Source organism: Chiloscyllium punctatum, chromosome 2, assembly GCF_047496795.1.
Source record: "Chiloscyllium punctatum isolate Juve2018m chromosome 2, sChiPun1.3, whole genome shotgun sequence".
Classification (NCBI taxonomy): domain Eukaryota; kingdom Metazoa; phylum Chordata; class Chondrichthyes; order Orectolobiformes; family Hemiscylliidae; genus Chiloscyllium; species Chiloscyllium punctatum.
In genome coordinates, this window is record NC_092740.1 from 121933204 (window position 1) to 121954320 (window position 21117).

Consider the following 21117-nt stretch of genomic DNA (forward strand, 5'->3'; position numbering starts at 1 on the left):
CTCAATGTGATTTAGGATGCCGTTGTGGCGTAGTGGTAGTATCTCTATCTCTGACCCAGGAGGCCTGGATTCAAGTCCCACCTGGTGCAGAGATGTATCATAATATCTCTGAAGATGTTAATTAGAAAATATCTCCAAACATGATTAAGATTAGCTAATCATCCCTAAGTTTTTATAGCATCTATAACATACTCATGTAACATGTGCACTGGTAAAACCTTCATCTATTCCCAGCCCCCTTTAAGTGTATGCTGGTGATTGTAGAGCCCAACTGTATATAGTTTCAACCAAATTTCTACTTCCTTAGCTTTGACGAACCTAAACAGAACCTCCTTAAAGATGCAGCATCTCCTTTGTGATGTGATGTGATCATTGCTGCCTTTGTTTCTTATTCAGAATTGTCCCCTGGTCATTGTGAGCTTCCTTCTTGAATGGAAGTTCATGTAGTGAAGGTGCTCCTGCTGGTACAAAAGAAACTTTGGGACTTTGATTTAGTGATGGAGAAGGTGAAGTGATATATTTTCCATGAGATAGTATATGATTTGGATGGAAGTTTTGAAGAGGTGGTGTTTCCATGCATCCACTGTCGTTTTTCTAGGTGGTAGCGGTTGCAGGTTTAAGAGGTGCTATCAAAGGAAACTTAATGAGTTATCATATTTGCCCAAGTCTAGTAGCTAAATAGGGCTCTAAGCACCCTGTCAAACACCCTATTCTCCCTACAGGTTATGGAAGAAGAGAAGAACCAAAAGGATGCACTTAAGGCAATTTTATTAACACCTTTGGTCCTCTAGAAAGAATCTGCTTCTGTTAAACCTACAGTGTGAAATTGTGTACGTGTATAATGTAAATTGCTCATCCCATTCAAAGGAATCTGCTTGTAAAGATGTAGGGGAAAATTCTAACCTAATCTGCATTTACAAGCCAGACAAGGTTGGGCGCAATACCATATCCAAAAGAATGTAGGGATGTGGACCAAGTGCAGGCAGAAGGGATTAGTTTAATTTGGTGTCATGTTTGGCCACAACATTGTGGGACCAAGGGCTCATTCCTGCACTGTCCTGTATTATGTTCTAATATCATTATCTGAGAACAATAAATGTCAAGGTGTAAAAGGAACTTTGCATCCAATACATTCGCTTTCCTGGTGGGCAGGTCATTTTAAAATCCAATGATTCAGTAGAGATGCTAACATCAGAACTGTGCTGTCGCCCACAGACAAACATTGAAACCATTCTGTAGACAAGATAGAGAGTGGCCATCAAGGTGAGTGCTGTCCAAAATGATTTACACTCCTGGTTCCTTCCAACTAGTAATGAGAGATATTGGTCAAATCTCACAGCCATCAGAGCATTATTGCTTTATGTACAATAGTTTCACCTGGTCTCAAAAGTATATGCTTCACCATGGAGCAGGCAAAAGTTGAGCTGAGTAAGATTATCTAACTGTGGTGAAACCTGTAAGCTATAAGGAGTACTGTTCTCTATTCCCTTCATGTCCCATTTCAATGGTTGGCTATCCACTTGCACACATCAGTTGGGAAAGACCAGTTCTAAAGTAAGTAGTCAGATATTGCCCACTGTTCACAAGTGACTAATTTCTGTATTTTGAAACTATAATTTCTCTACATTAGAAAAAATTCCTTTCTATTGCATCTATATGAGAAAAATGTATTTTACAAGTTCTGACTTCTGGAAGGGAAAGGAATTGTGAATACCATGTGTATGCAATTCACGATGAAGAATTTCAAAAGAATACAGTTACTTTTGAAAGTGTATTGCATCGTGAATTCCACCAAAATAAACACAATGGAATTCTAGGTTGATGGTTGTTAAAAAAAAAATCCCATTGATATTTCTGAAATTGATATTGTTCTGTTTCGGATTTTGTACTGATTAGTTCTATTTGTATATTGTCACAGAATCCCTTCCATCTGCAGATGAGCCTCGAGACATCTCATCCTACCCATGCAGATGTGCTTATCTTCCTCCTGACGATGAATAGGTGGTATGATGTCAGCCTAGTTTTGTGCAAAGAATGGAATGTAACCAACTTTCTCAGTCTTTTATATAATAACTCCAAGTTTCACCTCGGAACCATTTTCAATATTGCTTCGGACAGCGATGACATTAACTTTGTAAATTATTTGCAAGAGTACTTGGACACAGTCAAAGAGGCACCATTGTCCATTGTCACTTTTGGCTGCGGCATTGAACATTTCCGAAAGATTTTTCAGCTAGCAACTAACTATGGATTAATGCTGCCGGAACACCACTGGATTCTAGGTGACTCTCAGAATGTGGAGGAATTGAGAACTGAAGGCTTGCCCATGGGTCTCTTGGCCCATGGTAAAACGACAGAGCCGGTTTTCCAGAATTATGTGCAGGACGCAGTGGAGCTGATAGCCAGAGCTGTGGCAACTGCAACTTATGTGAGGCCAGAACTGGCCCTTATTCCAAGTACAACAAACTGTATGCATTGGGAAGAAATGAATATAACATCAGGCCAGTTTCTTTCAAGGTAAGAACATTATTGGTGATGGTATCAATCATAATACTCATCATTGCAGGCTAATTACAATTTTGCATTTGAGTAGTTTTGTGGTTATGAAGAAATTCAGTGGGAATTGATGAAATATGAGGTATATTAAGATTATATTGAAGACTGGTATTGGCCTACAGTATTGCTTCTAGAGATAATTAGCATGCTGCTGTAGATTAAGTCGAAGTCAAAGCTTTAAATAGATCCAAATTAGCCTGTTTGAGCTAATTTGATTTTGTTTTGACCTAATGAAGATAATATGTGTTGACACAGGGTTTTTGACAACCTCAGGATGTCCCAGGATGTTTCACAGTTGGCAGGTTTCTTTTGAAGAATATTGTTAGGAAAGGAAGGCTGCAGCCATTATTCCCAACAAGTTGCCACAAACAGCATTAAGCTGAATGAAGGTGTTGTTGGGAAACTTTTCACTGTCTCAAGGGAAATCCAAAAAAGTTCCTCACTGATATTGTAAAATCCATTCAATACTGAATCTAACAGAGATAAGAATTGGCTAGATACTACAAAAGTTAGGTATTATCTTTCCCTGGTCTCTTGTCTAAATGGTGAAAAAACATTTCCAATCTGTTTTGTGACAAACAACTGTTGGCTAAGATGTACATACATTCTTTTTTGTGTAATATACTGATAGCAGTGGGTTGACCTTTCAAATTTAACTGCATGACAACTTAAACAGGTCGGCGTAGGAACATTTGTGTTGCTACGCCCATGACACCTAGAAGGGTAGTTGGCCAAGATGTCAGGAGATATTCCCCTTCTCCTGTTCACATTGTGCCATGGGATTTTTTACGTTCACCTGAATAAGTCAACATGGGCCTTCATTTGAAGATCTTGAATGAAGGGCAAGACCTCTGACAATGCTGCATGCCTTGTATTGCTGCAATGCAGTGTTGACTTGGATTATAAAATAGGGTTTGAACCCACAACTGTCTGACCCAGAGGCAGAGTGCTATCATTGAGTCAAGCTAGCATTTGCCCCAATAAAATTTTAAAAATAAAATCTGCCCATGAGTCCATTTGTCCAATTTTCTATTTCTTGACGAGTTTATGCAGCAGCCAATGAATTCAGTGGAGCATAGCTGGTGTGTTTCGTGGTGAGCTTTGTCATAAACTGCAAGGAAATAACAAGTGATTCCAATTGTTCTGTATTTTGGGGCACACGGTGGCTCAGTGGTAAGCACTGCTGCCTCACAATGCCAGAGACCCGGGTTCAATTCCACCCTCAACTGACTATCTGTGTGGAATTTGCACATTCTTAGTGTCTGCATGGGTTTTCTCCAGTTTCCTCCCACAGTGCAAAGATGTGTAGGTTAGGTGGATTAGCGATACTAAATCGCCCATCGTGCCAGGGATGTGTAGGGTGAGTGGATTAACACGGGAAAAACAAGGTTACAGGGATAGGGTAGGGGTGTGTATCTGGATGGAATGCTCTTCAGAGGATCAGTGTGGACACGATGGGCTGAACGGCCTGCTTCCACACTGTAGTGATTCTATGATTGGATGTTTGCAAGCATTTTTACTACTGCTGTTGTGGTTAGTCTGCTGTCACTGTTGCTTTAGTGGATGTTTCATACATTTTCAGCTGTGTCCCTTTGAGTTAAGGCTTTTGACTTCCCTTGAATTGAACAGAACCACAGAGAACTGAACAGTGCAGTGAAGCTCTCTAATGTCCTCTCCTATTTGTTGATTCAACTGCAGAACATCTTCTATTTTTAATGGATCATAGAGCTTTTCAAAATCATCACTTTTAAGTTTTTCAGTTAGAATTGAGACTCAGCTGTTCAGAATTTCAAAACTCAAGTGGTCCAGTAGATGTTTGAAATCCTTAGAACATACATCTCCATGATCCCTTTTCGATTTATATAACTTGAAAAATGTGAAGAGCTCAGGCAGATGTTTTGCACTGTCAAATTCACATGTTCAGCAAAGCTAATGGCCCAGATATTTCTAACAGGATAAATGCTTTGTGCAGTGACACTGCCTTGAGAGTTTCTGCAATCCAAACTTGTATGATATTTCAGCAGGGACTTCTGATCTCAGCTGAAGCATTGAAGGGTCAAGTGCAGCCTATCCAGGGAAGAACCATCAGGTACAAGAAAAGAAAAGAAAAAGGAAAAGGAAAAGGGAAAGGGAAAGGGAATAAGGAAGGTTACATACTCTTTCCATAAAACTAGGTGCCATGTTGAAAGGTCCAGGTCTTTCAGCTACTGAGGGGTGCGGATGAGTGGGTGGAATGTCATTGAGGCACTCGGGTAAAGGGTCTCACCTATGATCTGCCAAATACAATTGGTCCCCACTTTCTCTGCATGGGAACCATACAATAATCCGGTTGTGAAGAGGCCATGCCAGACCTTGGGGCAATAGCTCAGTCTAGCTAAAGCTAGAACCCAGACGCCATCAGTTCTATATTCAGCCGCACCCACTCCTTGGAGTCCTCGCATCACAGTGGACCCAGTCTATAGAAAAGTAGAGAGATCAAGTGGTGGGAATTGAGGACAGGGAAGTTAGAAGCAATGGCATCAGGTGCTTTTCATCAGTCACAATCTAACCCAATGTACACTGCCTCTGTTAGACATAGATTGCCTTTGAATGAGGGACATTTTCAAATCAATATGACAAGATAGTTGTTTGGTTTGTTCTATCATGCTCATGGTGTATGGACAGGGCCAGTTTCAGCTGGGTTGATCCCAGTGGCAGAATGGCCTGGGCCATTCAAGACCCTCAACTGGCAGCAGGGTGGGAACGTTCAGGAGATTAATTCTGGAGGAGGCAGGAACACAGTCGAGATCTGATCCAATACCATCTCACTAACTAAAATGCCCGACCTGCCTCCAAGCTGGTGTTCAGTTGAGCTGAGCTATCATGCCTAATCTGAGTTAGACCAGGTATTAGTTAGCCTCATGTTTCCATGCAGTAGGTCACACATATCCTGACCTAAATCTCCAGTCCTGAGATCAGCATTGGAGATTTTCTCAGAGGGATCTGGCAGTCGGTATCAGTTCATTGGAAGTTTAAAGATCCTGGGCAATTTCTGTGCATGTGCGCACGCACGCTCAAGCCTTCATAGAGAGTCTTGACACACATCTGAAATTTTGAGCTCCAACTCTGACAGTCTGGATACTGGGAAATTTGGGCTCTTATTTACTGTGGAGTTAGCAGTAGTGTGACCAATGGAAACATATATATTGAGGACTTAATGCAAACACTCCATGTACAGTACTGAAGAAGTGCTGCACTGCTGCTGGTCTTGGCCTTTGAATGAAATGTTAGGCTGAGGCCTCATAAGGAGAAAGTGAGGACTGCAGATGCTGGAGATAAGAGCCGAAAATGTGTTGCTGGAAAAGTGCAGCAGGTCAGGCAGCATCCAAGGAGCAGGAGAATTGACGTTTCGGGCATGAGCCCTTCTTCAGGAAGGGCTGAGGCCTCATAAGCCCTGGAAGAGATCCCATAGCACTACTGGAAGAGGAGTGTGGATTCATGCTCAGCATGTACCCCTCAACCAAAACAGATAATCTAGTAATCAATACATTACAATATGTGGAAACATTTTTAGTGCACAAGTTGGCTTCTCCGGTTTCTGCATTGCAACAGCGACTACCCTTAAAAAAAGACTTGATTGGTTTTAGATCACTTTGGGATGTCCAAAGATTGTGTAAAGCATTGAGAATTATTTTAAGTGATATCCATCCTCTATGGAAAAATAGCTCTTAAAAAGTGACCAGAGTAAACCTCTGAATCAGAATCAGCTTCAGATGTGTTGTCAGCTGAATTCAACAAACAAATAATTGGTGTGCTTTCAGTAACATCAAAAGAAAGCTTAGGTAGACAGATGTTTGCTCGGAATAATTGGGACTGTGAATGCTATCAAGAAGATTTCCTTCTAAAGGCAGTGAAGTAAGGGCGAATTCAGTATGTGTTGCTGCTCATTGGAATTACACTATCGCCACTATTCCTAATTATCTCCGACATCAGTCATAAATCATTGCTTGCTGTGTCAACCTATTTCTTGCATCACCCATTGACATGGTTAGAATGCTAAGTAAGGCTTGATTTTTCATGCTGTTCTTTTTAAAGTGGATGAATGGAAAACAGGTTTTATTTTGGAATTAGGCCAGCAGAATGTTTTTCTTTTTTTTCCCTTTTGTAAAATCTTCTTTATTTAAACAGGGCTGTGATGTTGCTCTATATTTTTAAAACTTTGATGAAACAGTAAGCTGTATTTTCAATGATAAGTAATATTGTCAACAAAACCAACAATTAGCAGGTTGGTTCAGCAAACCATCTAACTGTTTCAAGTGACCAACATCAACAGGGAACTACACCTGATACAAATGTATCTAAGGAATTGGCAGGCTAGGTGTCCACAATGTCCCATTCATTAATTTTAATGAACAGAAATTCATGACTATTGACTCATTATTTCTCCACGTGTGCTCCAAACAGACTGTAGGTATTCTACCAGAAACTTGTAAAATTGTCCCTGTCTATGTATATCATCTGCCATAAGCACTACCTTTTTAAAAATTGAGATGAGTTGGATGAAGGACAATAATTCTAATGTGAGACTCTGTTAAGACTGAAAAAGGGACTAAGGGAATAATCAGTGATTAGGTGCCTCCAGTTTTATTTTTATTAAAATCCTTTGGATTGCAGAAGGAATTAAAGATTGAGGGTGGTTTAAAAGTTTGTTGATCTGGGAAAAGATGAATTAAGAGATGGAATCTGCAGTATGAGATTGTCAGGAGGCAGGCAAGCATTTGTACTATCAACAAAATGCAGCGTAGCAACTGACCAAGGTTCCTTCAACTGGTGCATGACCTCTCCCACTTAGAAAGACAATGACAGTAGATGTCTGGGAGCAGCATCGCATGCAACTTCCTCTCTAAGCCACACACGAACCTGATTTGGATCGAAATCACCCTTCCTTCACTGTCACTGGACCAAAATCTTGGGACTCTGTTCATATTGACTGGTGGACTGCTGTGGCCCATGGAGATACCTTACCACTGTCTTCAGAGCAGTTAATAATGGGTAACTAAAGCCTTGCCAGTGATACCCACACCTCAAGTATAAAGAACAAAGCTTTACGAATTGGAATAAAATTTTTGCAGCTTGAAACAAGCAAAAGGGAAGTGTCACCATGGTGATAAAATAAACAAACTAGTTCACAAGATGAAGAAGCAATAAATGATGAAAATTTAAAGTAAATAATAAGCCCCCAATGAGACGATAAATTTGAGTTTTTGAATAGAGCTTGAAATGGGACATATTTTCATAAAAATATACGTTAGGCAATAACTTTCATATCTTGGATTATCATGAACTTTACCTCAGGCTGAAAGTTATTCTAATGAAAAAAGCAGTAAAACTTACTTCTTTGAAACAATCACATTTATGATGAAAGGAGATAATCAGACTGAAATTGTACTTAAAATATCCACTTCAGTATGAAAGGAGAAATTGGTTGAGTTCTGAAATGTCACAACTTGGTAGATGTATCACGGTTTAAAGGGACACTTTAGATCTGGTTTCTGTTGTTTAGAAATCAGATCATGTCCTCTCATCATCAACTAATACACTCATGCAACCCCCTATGCTGACTCCCATAGTTGGCCAGACTTCAGGCACCACATGGACATTTTAAAAAATACAGCTCTCAACAACATACTGTTTATATTGAGGTAACCTCTCTTTCATGAAATATATTCAAAGTTTTAAATCTCAGTTGGCCACTCTCTATTAAGAGAAAGTGAGGGCTACAGATGCTGGAGATCAGAATCAAAAAGTGTGGCGATGGAAAAGCACAGCAGGTCAGGCAGCACCCGAAGAGCAGGAGAGTTGACGTTTTGGGCATAAGCATTCCTGATGAAGGGCTTATGCCTGAAACGTTGACTCTCCTGCTCCTCGGATGTTGCCTAAACTGCTGTGCTTTTCCAGTGACACACTTTCTCACTCTCTATTAAGACCTTACATTAAAAGATAACTAATCCTTTGAAAGCCCCTTTAAACTATAAATGAAATAGTGAACTCAATACCACTAGCTGAGATAATCATAACTTTTAAAACTGACCTAATCATTCATAATGACACAAAAACTCTTGAGAAAAGTTAATAAAGAATTCCACTGAATATGAACCGGATGGTAATGTTTTCCTAATCTGTACCAGATAACCCTTAATCATGCAATCCAGGTTTTAAATTTTGACTGACAACTTCAAACAATTTTTCTTTCGCTTGTGTAAAGAATAGGGGATTTGAAACAAAACTTTCAGATTATCACATATGAACAGATCTTATTCACCATTCAAAAGCATTTATGTCTACTCCAACAGCTGCTACTTCTAAACTAGGAGTTAGGCATTGGGACAGCCAAAATACGGTCAGTTTGAATTCAGTAAACATTTGATGGCTCTCCTGAGTTTTGATTTCCTGGCTGAGAGATTCACATCACAGTCCTTTCTCTCCATCAGCAAAATCTGGATTATCAAAACTGGGCAGGATTTTGGCATCTACATTCTACCGGCCATTTTTAAAGGTCGCAGAGTCTTCCCACCCCTGAAAATTTGGCTCTCTGGGTACAGCTGTTAAAGACAATGAGTGGTAACTATTGTTTAGAGATGAGAACTGTGAAGCATCTCTCTGAATAAATAAATGAAACAAGTATTTACTTGTATCATCCAGACTGCAAAGAAAATTATGATTTTATAATTTGTAATTATAATTTATACAGTGCTTTGAAAGAACCAAACAACATGAGGCACGCCACAAGAGAATTTGACACTGAGGTATTTGAGGAGATATTGTCATTGGTGATTAAGGGTGTAGTCAAAGAGGTAGTTTTTAAGGAACATTTTAAAAGGAGGGGGAGGGAGGTTTGGAGAAACAAGGCTTTGGAAGGGAATTGCAAAGTTTGGGCCTTTGGGGAGTACACTACCAGTCATGGAATGTTGGAAAAAGAAACTCAGGAAATTAGAGGAGGGTAAGCATCTCAGATGGTTAGGAAAGGTTACAATAGTAGGGAGAGATGAGCCTATATTGAAGGGATTTTTGTTTTAAAAAAATAAATATTTTAAAATCCAAGATGTTGCATCTAGAGGAGAAATGGAAATTATGTGCTAAGTGACATTGATGACCTTCATAGATTCCCTACAGTGCAGATAGAGGTCATTTGGCCCATTGCATCTACAGCAGCCCTCGTAAGAATTTCCATTCAGACACATCGCAGTGATCAAACATTCACATAATCATACATTAAATGTCCAATTAATATGCAGGTTAGGTGGATTGGCTTTGGGAAATGCAGGGTTGTTGTTAAGAGGTGGGAAGGAGGGAGGGAGGTGAGAGTGGTCTAGATGAGATGCTCTTTGGAGGGGCAGTGGAGCCCGATGGGCTGAATGGCCTGCTTCCAGACTGTTGGGATTCTATAATTCCATGTTCGAGGAAATGTGAGTATTCAAGAGCCAACTACAGTTCTGATAAATTTAAAATAACTTCTAAAAGTTGCAGTGCTAATTAGGATGGGGAATGTGTATAAAATGTGGAGTCAAGAAGAAAACGTCCAGTTATTCAGATTCAGCAATTGTAGATACATGCAAATAACTTAGAGGTTGCAGGTGTTCCTAAGGTTTGGTTTCAAGCTGTTGGAGGCTGTCGCAGAAGTTTTGTTGTAGGATATCCTTGTGTTGCAGCCAGACTCTGTGCGAGGTTCCCTGTTTTATTACATGTCCGAACTGTGAAACTCCCAGGCAAGGAACTGGTTTCCCCTCTTTATTCACCCATGCTTTGGTTGGTTGCAACAACATTAATTTTTTTTTTAAAACCCTTCCCTTCTGATTATCTTTCTTCCAGACCCAAATGATTTTATGTTTTTAACAGCAGTCAATTTAACCAGGATATCTTGAATTAGCAAAGACTGAGCTTGTTAATTACTAAATTTGAGAATTAGTAATGGAAAACACATACACAAATCAGAAATAAAAGCTTTAAAAATAAACTGGCATATGGATCAGTCCATGAACTCTACATAAAGAATGGATACTTGACCATTATAGCTAGAGGTTCAGCAGGAAGGATGATGTTTTTTGATGCACAATTGGCTTTAATGATCTTTAACTTTGCCAATTGGTTGGGATGCTGTAGTTCTGATGTCTCTTGATCGTGATTGAACTCTAGCGGTCTGAGTGAAAGAGAATGTTCTGTTGTCTGGTTTCTTTTTTAACTGGTTTGCAGGATTCAGAGTTAGAATGGGTTTTTGCCTGCAACACAGGTAAACTAGGGGATAAATCTTCAACTGTGCCTTCACACCACACTAAAGCTCAAATGTAGGCAGATACCCCCCTAAGAATACCAGTAATGTTTTGTAAAGACAATATCTTTTTTAATTTTCTGTGTTTTTGACTGTGGGCTGAAGTGGAGGAAAGGTTGTTTTAAATCCATAGATTGTGAAAGTTATTTGGTACACATTTAGAAAGCAGGTTACAGAAACTCATTGTACAATATGTTTTTCCTTATACATTGTTCAAGCAGTGGGGGAGGCCAGTTGTATGTGGACCGGCACCAGAGGATGTGGTTGGTGAGAGATTCAGCCAGCAACAGTTTGCTGATTGATTTGTGGAGTGTGATCAATTGTAGCCAACAAAGACCATTAAGCCTGACAACAACTATCTGATTGGCTTCTGGGTAGCTGAACAACTTGCAGTAGGCTGATGGCTTCTGCCAATATCGTGCACACTCAAGGGCAGATGATGGCCTATGTAGTAAAATAGCTAAATCCTAAAGAAAACCATTTTTCCCTCTCACCAGTTGCTGTAAGCTATGATCTTTAAATAAGTAATTAAAATACTTTTCAGTAAGAATACCAATTGCCTGCGTCTCCTACAAAGACGTGAAAGAACCTGGAGATGAGACAGAAGAACAAAAAGTCCTGGCTAGCAAAAAGATCATTTCAACAAACTCTGAATTGGTGCCATCGAACTACTTGCCCAGTTTTCTTCCAGATTCACCCATAACAATAATGTTTTATCTTTTTGTATGAGTCTGTAGGAGGCCATTTTAAAGGGGATTAGAAATTTAGCTAGTAGAGTTATACGTTGGTGGTCCATAACTTATCTATAGTTCAAATCTATTTATTTGTAGCAAATAGTCATTCTTGTTAAGTACTGAAACTTGATCTGTATTGTCTGTTAGCCTAGGACTATCTGACAGGTAATTTGGGGATTTGGGATAGTTTAACGTTTATGAAGATGCTAGGAATAATGAGGCTTGATATCCAGCTTGCGAGCCCACTGAAGCATGACGAGTTGAAATGGCCTTTAACCTTTTCCTTTGTATATTCCTGGAGGATGAAATAGACATGTCTGCAAGAAATCACTTTCTGCTGAGAAGGAATAGTCCACTCTCTCCTTATCTCTTCATCTTAGGTCTGTCTGTGTTTGAAGTTTCCCTGACAATTTACATGTGCAACATTCCATTGGCTTCACACAGGAGGCCACACTGTTATTGACTTTAACATGCACAGTTTTTCTGTAATAGTCCACATTTTTTTTAAAAAATATACATTTGGAATTAAAAGTTAATAATGTCTATAATTCCTTCAGGATTCTGATCTGTTATCACATCACTTGTTATTGTTTTCTATACATGTACAATGATATCACACCAAAGCCCATTCTTTAGGATTTAGCCCATTGGGTTCTAACTCAGTCTGTCCTATCTATGGTGAATAATATAAGCTTGATGCATGTGGATTTTTCTTGCTCTCAACTCTGATGAGAAAGTTCACCTGGCTATCTTAAAATTCAGATCCCTCAGCATACACTTCATTCAGTTGGATGCGGATATATTAAGGCGCAATGGCACTTGACCAAATGGAAACCATCGGAATTGAGTGCAGAGGCAAGAAAGTGAATTTTCTGATTGGTCACGTGGGATCATTGCTCAAGTGAAAAGATTGATCTGGAGTATACAGAATCAAAGTTGGAATTTAGAAATGAACCAGAATGAAACTCAAATAAATTTTTCAGCTTCAGTGCCCAACTGAACAGGAGATAAGGCAGCTTTGAAGTTTTTTTGCATTTATTATATTTAAAGTGATGGATTTTTCTGAGCTCACAGGCAATTATAAGCATTGTTCTTTCAGAGCAAAATAAATAGCTAATCCCTTGGTTCTTCTGGGTTTCCTGCAAATGCAGCAACAATGGGAAAGCTGCATCCTTATTGATAAAGTACTGCAAGACCAAAGTCAAATGCAATAGATAGACCGCTATAAATCAAACCATGTATGCTTTTTTAAAAATCTGACAAATGTCAATTTATCGAAGTGATTTATGTAAAATAAAACACTTACAAATAGCTAATGTCAAATTAATTTTATGTACACTTCTTATCAATTATGTGGCCCCCTGAGCTACACCAGTAAATCTCTAAATCACAGTTCAGAATTACCCTTTTTATAAAACCATCTCCTCAGAGTTTGTATGATGCTGGGTGACCTTCACCGCATCCCCATCATCATAACTGCCTTGCTGACCCTAATGCCTTTCCATTATCACCTATCACTCACTTAACCTTTCAGCCACTCTCCCTTAACATTTACTTTGAGATTTAAGGACCAGAAGATATTTCATCCTCAAACTTATTACCTCATCCGTGCTCTTCCCATCTGTTCTCCACAATATATAAAAAAATGTGCATTTAAAATTTACCTTTTTCTTTGAAAGGATGCTCCAGTTACAATGAGGGAGATAACTCGTATGGCTTTATATTCTTTTGCAGTTCTTGCTTTCTTCTTGTCTCAGGTGTTAAAACTAAAATCTCTGTCTCACAGGTGTAACAATTAGTATTGACATTGGCTGCTGATACAATATGGATACAGCTAATAGCCTGGACTTTGTGCTCAGAAAAACAATGGGGATAGCTGTATTCACACTTATTTATGAGAAAAATAGGACTGCACATTCCTGTCTTTGCGTGTGTAGAGTTAAACTTGGAAATCAGGAAGTTGCTGTCCAATTTGACTGCTCCACATGCTTTATTACACTATCAATTCACTGAAAAAGCCATCAACCCCATGTAAGGGTAGGGTACTTAAGTCATCAACAAAATTACAGAAATTACTTCAAGTATAAATGAACTTCTACCGGTGTACTCAGTCTTAATTCATAATGATCCATCTCTGTGGTTCTGAAAAATGTATTTTTGAATGAGTGGTGCCTGATCACTTCAGAATTTAATTGTTGGAGATTTAGCATGAATAATCTTGCATTTCTTCACTTTTTTATCTGTATCTCATCATCTTTTGCCTTATTTTGTTTTATGCACATAATCTTGCATTGACTGAAGTCTTTCAAGTTACTCTTGCTCAGACTCTGTGGCCTGGAATTTCCTCGTTTGGTGATGATTGCAATGTTGGCCTCAATTCAGGAATACAGAATATAACATAGCAGGATATTAGATGCAATTACAGGGGAGGCAGCCTGTGAAGAAGCCAGCTCAGATGCCCTTCTAATTAAGGACAGTGGGTAATATACAAAAATTAGAATCCAAAGCAGCGGGCCGAGGGTGATGTTCAGCTGGAGTCCATCCTTGGAGAGGCACTGCTGAAACAGGTCGGTAAGTTCAATAGTGCATTAACATTCTGATAAGTTCAAAGCATGAGAACCAGTGAGGAAGAAGAACCCTCTAAGGGTTGCTTTGTCAGTCATGCTGGTCTTTTGTCCTGACAGAACTTGAATTGGGACATAGGACCTCTGATTATGACATCCTCTGATGATGAAATCCCCTGGCCTACTGCTGAGAGGTTACTTCTAGAGCTGATATGTTCCACATACTGTAGGGATAAAGAAGGAAGGAGTTTTGCAGATCCTTCAGCAGGAAGATCCCAACTTCCTTACCTGCCCTTGGAATGTTCACCTGAAGATGGAAATACATTGGAGAGCTGCGTACTAATTTCTTGGCCCCTTCATCTCTAACTCCTTCTTTACAATGCCAGGAAAGTTTAGCCTGAATGTCTCATTAAAGATTCTTCGTTCTCATTGGTTGAGGAGACATGCTTGTTGCTTGCTGTGAACTGTTGAAGCCTGCAGGAAAGCAGTGGACAAGGGGATGTTTGGTGAGAAGCAAGTGCCATTCTTCCATTGCTAATTGCCAGTATTAAGCAATTAGATTGTGAAAAGTGAACCTACCCTGAAATGAGCTGCTTTTTCCTCCTTTGCCTCTTTCTGAGGTTAGACCATCTGTCTGTCCTATCTCTACCTTCTCTCTCAGATTTGAAGTTTAAATACTTTTGAAATTTATAAGACAGAAAAGAGCAGGCATGAATGGCATTTTCCCAGATGACTATTCCTGGCATGCTGTATCTGCAATCCCCACCAGAATGTTATACTAAGTAATGGGTAAGAGAAATAGCGAAGGAATAACAAGAGTCTAAGAACATCGCTCAGTTCATGTTTGATAGACCACCAACTAATGGGAACGTCAGGGAGGAACAAGTTTGCAAGGAAATTGTAGAAATATGCACACGGCAGAATTGTGAGGGACTTGAATTACCCACATATAGACTTGGATATTAGTAACGTAAGGGGCAGTGAGGAATAAACCAGAAAGGAGGTACAAATAATAACTGCAGATGCTGGAAACCAAATTCTGGATTAGTGGTGCTGGAAGAGCACAGCAGTTCAGCCAGCATCCTCGTTGGATGCTGCCTGAACTGCTGTGCTCTTCCAGCACCACTAATCCAGAAAGGAGGTACTGCTAGACCTGGTTCTTGGGATTCAGGTGAGCCAAGTAGAACAAATGACCGTGGGGGTCTAATTAGGCGGCAGTTATCATTGTGCCACAAGAGATTTAGGAGGATGGTGGAAATTGGCCATTGTCAAACTAAAGTAACAATAATCAGTGGACAATGGGACTTCACTGGGGCAAGAACAGAGTTGGCCCAGTTAGACTGGAACCAAAGAGCAGTGGGATAAGCAGTGGCTGAGCAATGAGCAACCTTCATCTAGGAGTTGGTTCTGGTTGAGTCAAGATTCATTCCCACAAAGGGAAAAGGTAGGACAAACAAACCCAGAATTCACTGAATGACAGGAGTTAGGAATTAAGTTAAAAGCAGACAACCTGTATTTAGGACAGGTGTCAGGAGTAAATACAATTGAGAACCAAGCTGAATGCAGAAAGTTCACAAGGAAAATTAAAAAGCAAATCTGAGAAACAAAGAAGGATTATGAGAAAAGACAGGCACCTAAAGGGAAATCCCAAAGTCTTCAATTAGCACCTCAACAGGAAAGGGGTGATATAGAAAGAGTGGGGTGATTAGTTAGCAAAAAAGGAGAATTACACAGAGCTATGAGATGTGGCTAACTTGTTAAATAAATACTTTGCATCTGTCCTTAACTACTTGGCAGATGCTGCAAAGGCCATGGTGACAGGGGAGGAAATTCAGTTACTCAAAAGATTTAAAATTAGTAAGGAGGAGAGAAATAATGTTATCTGTTGGTGCAGCCTTGAAGTGCAGAAGCATGGTAAATGGATTGAAGATGTGCCATGAGGGTTCTTTAATACTGATATATATCGCACGTCAATATCAATGTTTTCATATATTATATATGTGTGTGTGTGTGTGTGTGTGAGATACACACACACACACACACACACACACACAGTGCCCATGTACTATGCCCTGAAATGTTGGTACTGATGTTCAACATGCAATCCTCAACATCATGCTTGGTCAATCCATTAGGTAAGAGAGGAATTTTAAATGAGCTGAATTGTGTGGAACTGAGGCATTTAACAAGCTGTAAGCCTCCTCAAATGGTAATTCACTGTGCTTAGCAAGAAACACACCTCGGTAAAAGATTCCATCTGTCCCAGCTGACGCGTAAGAGATACAGCAAGTTGTTCCTGATGTCAAGGCTGATGTTAAGGTTGACCTCACCGGGCTTCACATGTGACTCCACCACAAATCTTGCCATAGCCCAAGGTGTTCAGGCCTCTATTAGTTACTGCTCTGTTATTCTTTGGAGACATTGAAACTAGACAAATTGTGTCCACTTGTTTGTGGTCAGGGTGTTTTCCCAGCTCCTCTGATTTGGTTGGCTTTTCCATTAATATAGCAGAGAGAACCAAACCTCTGAAGGGAATATACCAAGATATACCTCGCTGTCTCACTGTGTGTGAGAGATGTACCAACAAATGTACCTATTCATTGCTCTCAGGCATTTTTCCTTTAACTACTCGCATTGCATGCCCCTATTGAAGGAAGGATAAAGAAAGCCATTAAGATTATTGTAAGGATCAATTCTCAATAACAGAAAGACTGAACATCGGAGCAAGCAAACTTGTATTGCCAAAAAATTAAAGAGATTGAAGGAAATAGGAACACATTGAACCAAACCAACTCATCAAATCCTGTAAATGAACTATATTATCCATCTTTCCCCACCCTTAAAATCTATAACTTTGTTCCTGTGTGTACATATGTACAGATAGTAAATGAGGGTAGAGGTTATAGAGCTTTAAGTTAGTATTTCATATTCCTTTGGTAGCATTGGTTAAAGACAATTTGTTTGTAACACAAGTTAAGTGAACAAGCCTGGTTTAATATATATTTCAGTCAGAGTTAGACAGTTGGGTAAAATTAGGCAATTCAGTGGTAATCAAAGTTTTCCACCTTAGTGGTGACTCCAGGAATAGTGAGGCTTGACCTCGAGCACTGTCAGATGAAGGTCAGCACAGAGAAGACAAGGGTGATACACTTTGGGGCATAGAACTTGGAGAGACAGTATAAAATGAAGAGTACTTTTCTGAAGGGTGTGTAGGATCAAAGAGACATGAGTGTATAGATGTAGTTTTCACATAAGATGACAGATAGGTAAAGAGATATTAATAAAGCATACAGTATTTGAGGCCTCATTAAAAGGGGAAGAGAATAGAAGAGGAAGAAAGTTATTATGAACTTATAAAAGATGCTGTGTGTACTCTTCTAGGTGGCACATTAAAGCAAGGATGTGAATCTATTGGAGAAAGTGCAATAAAAGGAGGTTTACAGGAATAGTTCCAGGCATGAAACGTTTTAATTAGGAGGAAAGATATTGAGGAAATTAGGACTCTTTTCCTTGGAAAGGAGACAGCGAAGAGTTAACTGGATAAACTGTTACTGCTCATGAAAGGATCAATAACTAGAGAACAGTTTTAAAGTGTTTTGCAAAAGAAGCAAATACAAGGTGAGAAAAAAAAACAGAAATTTGAATGAGTTTTTTGAGGAAGTAACCAAGAAGATCGATGAGGGCAGAGCAGTAGCCGTTATTTACTGGGACTTTAATAAAGCCTTCGACAAGGTTACACCTGGTAGACTAATTAGTAAGGTTCGATCACATGGGATTCAAGGTGAGCTTGCCAATTGGATACAAAATTGGCATAACGACACAACACAAAGTGATGGTGGAGAGTTGTTTTTCACTGTGGATGCCTGTGACCAGTGGTATTCCACAGAGACCAGTGCTGGTTCAAATTTGTTTGTCATTTAAGTAAATGATTTAGATGAGAATGTAGAACGCATGATTAGTAAGTTGGCAGATGACACTAAGATTGGTGGCATAGTGGATAGTGAAGAAGGTTATTTAAGACTACAAAGAGAACTTGATCATTTGGGCCAATGGGCTGAAGAGTGGCAGATGAAGTTTAATTTGGATAAATGCAAGGTTTTGCATTTTGATGAAATGAACAAAGGCAAGTTTCATACAATTAAAAGTAGTGCCTTGGGTAGTATTGTAGAACAGAGAGACCAAGGCGTTCAGGTACATAATTCTTTGAAGTTTGCATCACACATAGATAAGGTGGTTAAGAAGGCATTTAGCATGCTTGCCTTCATTACACAGACCTTTGAGTAAAGGAGTTGGGACGTTATGTCGTACAGGACGTTGGTGAGACCTCTTCTGGAGCACTGTGTCCAGTTCTGGTCACCCTGTTATATAAAGATAAGCTTGAGGGTTCAGAAGAGATTTACCAGGATTTTGCCAGGAATGGAGGATTTGCGTTATCTGGAGAGGCTGGATAGGATGCAACTTTTTCACTGGAATATATGAGGTTGAGAGGTGACCTTATAGAGGTCCATAAAATAATGAGATGCATAGATAAGGTAATGGTGGATGTGTTTTCCCTAGGGTGAGGGATTTCAAGACTATAGGGCATATTTTTAAGGTGAGAGGAGGAAGACTTAAAAAAGACAGTGGGGGCATTGTGTTTTAGAACAAAGAACAAAGAAAATTTACAGCCCAGGAACAGGCCCTTCCGCTCTCTAAACGTATCGTCCAATTCCTGCGCATCTGTATCCTCCTGCTCATGCATCTGTCCAGATGCACCTTAAATGAATCTACCATGCCTGCCTCTACTACCTCTGCTGGCAATGCATTCCAGGCACCTACCACCATCTGTGTAAAGTACTTGCTGCGTATATCCCCCTTAAACTTTTCACCTCTCACCTTGAACATGTAACCTCTCGTTATAGAATCCCTCACCCTGGGAAAAAGCTTATTTCTATCTACCCTGTCTATACCCTTCATAATTTTGTAGACCTCATTGTTGTGGTTCTGTGTTCGCCGAGCTGAGAACTTGTGTTACAGACGTTTCGTCCCCTGTCTAGGTGACATCCTCAGTGCTTGGGAGCCTCCTGTGAAGCGCTTCTGTGATCTTTCCTCTGGCATATATAGTGGTTTGTCTCTGCCCCTTCCGGTTGTCAGTTCCAACTGTCCGCTGCAGTGGCCGGTATATTTGGGTCCAGGTCGATGTGTTTGTTGATAGAATCTGTGGATGAGTGCCATGCCTCAAGGAATTCCCGGCCCCATCTAGACCTCTGGCACGAAGTGTATCCCAGTCAATGTTGGGAAAATTAACATCTCCCATCACCACCACAGTGTTGCCTCTATATCTTTCCATAATCTGTTTACCTATTTGTTCTTCTATTTCACGCTCACTATTTGGAGGCCTGTAATACAGCCCCACCAATGTAACTGCACCCTTCTTCTTTCTCATCGCCACACAGTACGCCTCACTGCTCAAGCCCTCCATAGTGACCTCCTTTAGCACAGCCATGATATCATCCCTGACCAGCAATGCAATTCATCTCTTCCCCCCTCCCCCCCAATTTTACTTCCCTCCATGTCCTGTCTGAAGCATCTATATCCTGGAACATTTAGTTGCCAATCATGCCTTCAACCAAGTCTCTGTGAATGCTATAATGTCATATTTGGGGCGGCACAGTGGCTCAGTGGTTAGCACTGTTGCCTCACAGCGCCAGGGACCTGGGTTCAATTCCTGTCTCAGGTGACTGTCTGTGTGGAGTTTGCACATTCTCCCCATGTCTGCATGGGTTTCCTCTGGGTGCTCCAGTTCCCCCCCCCCCCACCACAGTCCAAAGATCTGCAGGTTAGGTGAACTGGCCATGCTAAATTGCCAGTAGTGTGAGGCGCATTAGTCAGGGGTAAATGTAGGGGAATGGGTCTGGGTGGGTTGCTCTTCGGAGGGTTGGTGTGGACTTGTTGGGCTTAAGGGCCTGTTTCAACACTGTAGGGAATCTAATCTAATCTTAAAAAAATACTCCCAAGCATGTCCAAGCCCTAAGTTCATCTGCCTTACCCACTATACTCTTTGCATTAAAGTATATGCACTTCAGGCTGCCAGTTCTTGTGTTCATCTGCTCTGCCTACTCTTCCCCTTGTCAATGCTAACTTTGTGATCCTTACGCAGTCTCATTTCCACCTCACTGTCTAGTAGTCTTCTCTTCTGGTTCTCAGCCCCCTGCCACGTTAGTTTAAAACCTCCAACAGCAGTCGCAAAAACTCACCCATAGACATTAGTTTCAGTCTGGTTCAGGTGTAATCCGTCCAATTTGTAATAGCCCCACCTTCCCCAGAACCCATCCCAATGTCCCACAAATCTGAACTCCTTCCTCCTACACCATCCCTCAAGCCACATGTTCATCCTGCCTATTCTTTCAGTTCTAGCATGTGGCACTGGTAGCAATCCTGAAATCACTACCTTTGAGGTCCTCCTCTTTAACTTCTCTCTTAGCTCCCTGAATTCTGCTTTCAGGACCTCATCTCGTTTTTTTACTTATATCATCGGTGCCTATGTGCACCATGACAACTGGCTGTTCACCCTCCCCATTCAGAATGCTCTGCAGCTGATCGGTGACAACTCTGAACCGAGCACATGGGAGGCAACATGCCATCCAGAAGTCTCATTTTCAGCCACAGAACCGCCTATCTACTCCCTTTATAATAGTATCCCCTATGACTATGGCTCTACGAGTCTTTTTCCCACTCTTCTGAACAGCAGTGCCTGCTGCAGTGCCATGATCCTGACAACTGCTGCCCTCTCCTGGTGAGCCATCTCCCCAAACAGAATCCAAAACAGTATACCTGTTTCGGAGGGAGATGACCGCTGGGGACACCTCACTGCCTTTCTATTCTTTCTGTCTTTAAGTCACCCATTCACTGTCTCCCTCAGCAATTCTAACCTGCGGTGTGACCAATTCACTAAACTTTACACAGGTTCGTGTATGGT

General features: G+C 40.5%; 1 protein-coding gene across 1 annotated transcript in view; it reads left to right on the forward strand.

The window, feature by feature from the left end:
- Window positions 1-21117, forward strand: part of grin3a (glutamate receptor, ionotropic, N-methyl-D-aspartate 3A) — a 138240-nt gene that overhangs the window by 48708 nt on the left and 68415 nt on the right. Inside the window, exon 2 of the mRNA XM_072587815.1 lies at window positions 1919-2517. Within this exon, the coding sequence (XP_072443916.1) occupies window positions 1919-2517 (599 nt within the window). The remainder of the gene's footprint in view (window positions 1-1918; window positions 2518-21117) is intronic.